This window comes from Phyllobates terribilis, unplaced genomic scaffold (genome assembly GCF_046119375.1).
Source record: "Phyllobates terribilis strain yellow unplaced genomic scaffold, ASM4611937v1 Scaffold_11__3_contigs__length_659146591, whole genome shotgun sequence".
Taxonomy (NCBI): Eukaryota; Metazoa; Chordata; class Amphibia; order Anura; family Dendrobatidae; genus Phyllobates; species Phyllobates terribilis.
In genome coordinates, this window is record NW_027362771.1 from 545,206,356 (window position 1) to 545,212,818 (window position 6,463).

The 6,463-nt window shown below is 43.5% G+C and overlaps 1 protein-coding gene across 1 annotated transcript; it reads left to right on the top strand.

Moving 5' to 3' along the window:
• The first annotated feature begins 4,245 nt into the window (after positions 1 to 4,245).
• LOC141165317 (olfactory receptor 1E16-like) lies at positions 4,246 to 5,160 on the top strand. Its single transcript, XM_073650916.1, has one exon. It carries the CDS (start codon positions 4,246 to 4,248, stop codon positions 5,158 to 5,160), a length of 915 nt encoding a protein of 304 aa, XP_073507017.1.
• Positions 5,161 to 6,463: the final 1,303 nt, after the last annotated feature.

The window sequence follows — 6,463 nt, forward strand, 5'->3', positions numbered from 1 at the left end:
GGCCAGAGGAAGGATTGAAGGGGGTCCTGAGCCATACTTCCGAGCTGCCTGGGAGTTGACCGAGCCCCTCACCTGGTGGACGCAGCACGGCTCGGGCAGTCATTGCCAGCTGAAGTGACTTGGATATTAACCGTGAGTAAAGACCCTGGACTGCAGTACGTTGTCTGTGTGCTTTTTCGCTCCTCCAGCACTACCGGTACGGGGACTCTCACCACCATCACTCCCATAATCCACTACACTGCCCTGGGACTGCACTCTTCCCGTGGGGAGTCACACCACCCCAGCTGCACCCACCATCAGCCCCAGTGGTCTGCCCTGCAGCGGCGGTTCCTAATGACCGCAAATCCACGGGTGGCGTAGTCGGACATTACCTAAAACATCTAAAAGACTGCCACTGGTCTGACCACCCTGAGCCACGGGACCGGGTCGCCACTACTACCCCCATCGTTCCCCTATTGCCCGGATCCGAGTGCCCCACGGCCCAGGGGGCGAGTCATATATATTTTTCTATCTACTGGCTAACACGGTACAAGAATATATATTTTCCCTATATAGAATATAAGACATATTTTCAGTTGTTTCACACTTTTTTGTTAAGTATATAATTCCACATGTGTTAATTCATAGTTTTGATGCCTTCAGTGTGAATGTACAATTTTCATAGTCATGAAAATACAGAAAAATCTTTAAATGAGAAGGTGTGTCCAAACTTTTGGTCTGTACTGTATCTGCATCAATATTAATGTGATCCAGCGAACTCAAATCACAATATAAATGAGGTCATAAAGGATCACATACCACGGAGTTAAGTGCAGTACCTAGTCACAGTAATTAAATGGATACACAGAAAAAACGCAAGGATCACTAAAGTCCAAAAAATGGAGATGACCTATGTATTATCTCACATCGCAAAAGAAATATGATGACACAAATAAAATGCAGTAGGGGCCCCTGAGCACGCATGAACCCGACCAAGGTGGAGTAAGGGCAGAAGGACAAAGTGGGAATGAAGGAATGGGAATAGAAGAGGAACTATTGTGGCCCTAGAAAATAGCTGAACTAGGTACTGGCCCTGCCTAACGCGGAGTTTGGCACCCTATGGGGTAAACGAGATTGGCGCCCCCACTCAACGGCAGCTGACCCTCAATTAGCTAGTCCCGATTAGGCCCTCTTGCTACAAAAAAGGAATGAAAGATAGTTGTTCATTAAGACCATGTGGTTGCAATGTTTTTAACCAAAAGTTCCATTTGCATTCACTCTGTAGGATCTTTTGGTCCCAGTTACCTCCTCTTACAGAAGGTATAATCCTGTCAATACCCATGGGCTGGATGTTCCTGGCATCTCCACTGTGTGCTCCATTAACGTGATTGGCAATTGGAGTGTCACGCTTATTGATAATATCACGTATATGCTCTCTAATTCTTCTTCGGAACTCACGTTTTGTCTTACCCACATATTCAATGCCACAAAGGCATGTGGCCTTGTATATCACTCCAGTGGTGCGACAGTTAATGAAATGTCGCATGGTGTACTCCTTCCTAGTCACATTACCACGAAACATCCTACCCTTTGTCAAAGACTCACAAGCACTACAGTTGCCACACATATAGCAGCCCTTGGCTTGGTTCCCCAGCCATGATGGATCAGGGGTATCCTTAAAATGGCTGTGGACCAACCTATCTTTAAGTGACCTGCCCTTGCAATAGGTGATCTGAGGAAATGGACCTACCGCCTCTCTGATGTCTGCATCCATAAGTAAAATAGGCCAATGACGTTTTAGGATCTCCCTAACCCCATTAGCCCCACTGGAGAAAGTAGTGATAAACCTGGAAACACCCGACTCTTCCTTAACAATTTTAGGGGTCAGGAGAGCCTTACGATCTTTTGACAGAGAGTTTTTATAGGCTTCCGTAAGAATGTTTTTGGGATATCCTCTTTCAACAAACTGTTCACGTAAGTCACTGGCCTGTTTTTTAAAAACATTAAGGTCTGAACAGTTTCTACGTATCCTCAAATATTGCCCCTTCAGGATTACCCTTTTGAGTGGGCCAGGATGACCACTCTCCCACCTCAAAAGGGAATTAATGGCGGTTGGTTTCCTATGGTTGCTGGTACTCAATTCCCCATTATCCTTTTTTTGGATGCAGACATCAAGAAACGGCAGTACACTGCGGTTACACTCGTATGTGAAGCGCAGACCAATATCATTCATGTTAAGTTGTGCATTAAAATCACCAAAGAGAGACTCAGATCCTCTCCAAATGACAAGTACGTCGTCAATGTACCGAAGCCAAATGACGACTCTGTCACAAAAGGGAATAGCAGGTTCACAGAAGACCTTTGCTTCCTCCCACCAGCCCATAAGCAAGTTAGCATAAGAGGGAGCACAGGGGCTCCCCATTGCTGTGCCCCTGAGCTGGTGGAAGTACTTATTGTTAAAGAGAAAAAAGTTTTTGGTGAGACAAAATTCAAGGGAACGTAGAACAAAGGTATTATGTCTACTAAATTGACAGCCTCTGGTACCCAGGTAGTGGTCCACAGCTTTAAGACCCATGGCATGTGGAATAGATGTATACAATGCTTCCACATCAATGCTACATAATATTATATCAGGTTCCAGGCAGATACCATCCAGTTTACCTAATAAATCTGCAGTGTCGCGAACATACGAGCTCAGGGACCCCACAAAAGGTTTAAGGATACGATCAAGATAAATACCCAAATTTTGTGTGAGACTATTTGTACCCGCCACAATGGGTCTTCCCTTAAGGGGATTACACCCTTTGTGTATTTTGGGAAGACAATAAAAAGTGGCCATAATAGGATACTGTGGATAAAGAAAATCTCTTTCTTTTTTATCTATGACTCCAGTGGCAACTCCCTCATCAACTAATTGCCTCAACTCCTTCAACAAACCTACCATGGGATTAGTGGCAACAACTTCATAACTCATACGATCCTTAAGCAATGTCATATACATTTCTTTATAGTCAACGGTATTCATGACTACTATGTTCACACCCTTATCCGATTGTTTGATGGTGATCTTAGGGTCAGTCTCGAGACCACAAAGACTTTGCATTTCTAGTTTAGTAAGATTCTTTCTAGAAGCAGAACTTGTGGAGGGCAGGTCCATAATGTCTTTGGTGACCAAATCGAGGAATACATCAATGGATCCAGGATCCCCAGATTGTGGAGGCATGCTTAGCGGCCTTAGCGTGAAGCACATGCATAAATTGCACCGTGGTCATCTCTGTGAACACATCAGTCTTCTAATACATCCAAGAGGATGGGGGCATAAGTCTGGGCAAATGAACTCCCCTGATGACTAAAGGGAAATGCGTCGGGAGCCCGCCTATTTTATACCACCAGAAATAGAGGATCAGATAAGTAGATTATATATTGGTGGTACTCCTCTATACTACAAATACATGGTGGAATGATTCATGTGTGGTTATGTGTTTAGTCTAACCACAATTAATATTGATTGCATCAAACATTTACATTGGTTTGGCTGATCTAAAATGTACTAAGTTAGCTGGTCGGTTCTATACGGCCATACTTAGAGAGTAGACCTTGCATATTGAATTTTGCTTTGCTTGTGTTCTACTACTTGGTCGGAATCATGCTAATTCTGGTGTGATCTGGTGGTGGAGTTTATCTATGTTAAGACTCTACCGTCTCACCTTTATGAGGTAGGCACATCTATAATATAGGATCACACCTATATAGGGTTTTTTTGTTTGCCCCATAAGTTTGGGTACAATTTGCCCTATCTGGTATTTAATTATACCATTTAGTACTACATGGTATATTTTATACATGTGGTGCACTTTGCACTTTTGGGTCTGATTTTAAATATTTTTGAATAAAGTTTATTAATTTTATCCCTCGGCTATTTATCACCTCCGCTGTAATATGCCTAATTTGAGAATATACTGGGGTGACTGATACATGGTTAATCTTAGAGCTATAAACTTGAGAAAACAAGAGCTCCTCTTGTCTGAAGAGCAATTTAGATCACCTGGGGAGACATTTTCTATTTTCACAAAATAAACCGGGAACTTTGTAAGCTGCTTCTCCCGTGTGTAAGAATCCCAGCGGTATATGAAGATGAAGATATAAAATATTCTGTGTGATCTTTACCAGATATTCATGGCACTCATCTTCAGTCCTCAGGTAAATGCTTTGGATTATTAATGACACTGAACTTAATTTTTATTTTATTTTAAAAAGTAGGACTTCATGGAGAACCAAACAATCATTCAGTATTTCCGGATTGTGGCTTTTTCCCATTCAATGAAGAACCATCTTTTATTTTTTGCTTTTTTTCTCTTCATTTACTTGATTGGGTTACTTGGTAACATCATTATAATCACGTGTGTGATGATTGATGAGCACCTCCATACACCCATGTACATCTTTCTAAGCAACTTGTCAGCAGTGGACATGATTTTTACTTCTACAACTCTCCCAAAACTTATGGACATTTTACTCACGGGGAAGAACTCAATATCTTTCGGAGAATGCTTCACCCAAATGTGTTTTTATTTATTTGCTGCCTGTATGGAAGATGTGATCTTGTCTTTAATGTCCTATGACCGATATGTGGCCATCTGTAAACCATTATATTATCACTTGATTATGAAACCTAGGAATTATATGTTATATCTATTGAGTATTTGGATGTCAGCCTCTGTTAACGCCTTATTTCTCACGATGACCATTTACCAGATAGATTTTTGCCATTCTAATAAAATACAACAATTGTTTTGTGATTTCAAAGCATTTAACAGAATTGCTTGTGCCAATATTAAAATTTCTCTTATCCTGTCTTTTGAAATCATAATCCTTGGGGTTATCCAATTCCTTATCAGTTTATCATCATACATAAAAATAATTTCTATCGTTCTCAACATTCCTTCTACAACTGGTATAACAAAGGCCTTCTCCACCTGCACCTCGCACCTTACCGTTTTGGGTATGTTCTATGGAGCCGGTATGTGTATGTACCTAAAGCCTCCTTCAGAACATCCAGAACTTGACTTAGTGTTCTCAACATTGTATACAGCATTTGCTCCTATGTTGAATCGAATAATATATAGTTTAAGAAATAAAGAGGTAAAGGTGGCCATAAAGAAAATTATTGACTTGAAATAGGGTAATGATAAAGGAAATGTTGTGCAATTATGGATATCACTGGAATTATAGATAGACATGTTAATGATCTGCACATGATAAAAAAATGGAAACAACATTTTGAAAACATCTCAATTTATTCAATATCGACTATAGAGCCATGTGCATGAATCCACGCACTTGGTTGCTATCAATGAGATTTATAATGGTTGTTTGAGGAATGTTCTGCCTCGCTGAATGTACTGGGTCAAATCATCAAGATCTGCTACTGGCAGCTTTCTTTGCAATTACTGACCAATGCCATCCTAGACGTGCTCAATGGGAGAAAAGTCCAGAGATGTTACAGGCCATGGTACTGTGGCACCCCAGGGGTCTGGTTACCACAGTAATAGAAATATTACGTCTGAGAGCAAGTGGGAGGTTACCTGGTCAGGAGCCCTTGAACATGCAACACTTCCTGTCCCAGGCCAGATAGGGGAGGAACCTGCCCTATATAAACTGGATCTGGGGTGGGGTTAAGGGAAAAAAGAGTGAGACAGGGAAAGCAACAGCTAGGAGCTCTGTAGGAGCAGGAGCTGAAGACCAGGGACTTGAGCTAAGTGGAGTTCGTCCTGGCAGAAGACACCAAGATCCGGACACAGGAGTCCAAGGCTGTGGGGACTTATACTGTATATACCCAGCAGCAGAAACCCGCCGGCAGGGGATTTCAGGTCCTCTGGCCATAGAAGCCCGGAGGCTCAGTCACGAGCAAGGGACCAGCACCGCCATCAAGGAGCGGAGGCTATCAGAAGGCCCCAAGTCACCAGCCATACGGGTGAGCACCACACGGTATACTCAGGGACGTGGGCTACTTCCACTCTCTTACAGCAAGGTAGCCAGGAAGAGTTCAGATAGACGGGGAGGCCTACAACTCCACCTGGTCAGGGGAACTCCTGTTTACTCACAGACTGACCAGGCCCCTTATGCTAGCCAGTACTCCCGGGAGGGTCTGCCTTATTATCACCAGTAAAGACCCTGAACTGCACTGCAAAGACTCTGAGTCGTTCCTGCGGCGCCCGTGCACCATCACTCCCATCATCCACATTCCCTGCCCTGAGGCTATACTCTTCCCGTGGGGAGTTATCCCATCCCTTTGCTGCGCACACCACACCAGCCTCAGCGGTCTGCCTCGCAGCGGCGGTACACCCTGACCGCAATCCACGGGTGGCGTAGTCGGACATTAAACCATAAAAACCCTATAAAAGACTGCCACTGGTTTGACCACCCTGAGCCACGGGACCGGGTCACCGCCACGGAGACTACAACCACCAGAGACCCGGCTCTG

Bases quoted from the DNA above. Each gene is read 5' to 3' on its own strand.
- LOC141165317 (XM_073650916.1), top strand. From the start codon at position 4,246: ATGGAGAACCAAACAATCATTCAGTATTTCCGGATTGTGGCTTTTTCC.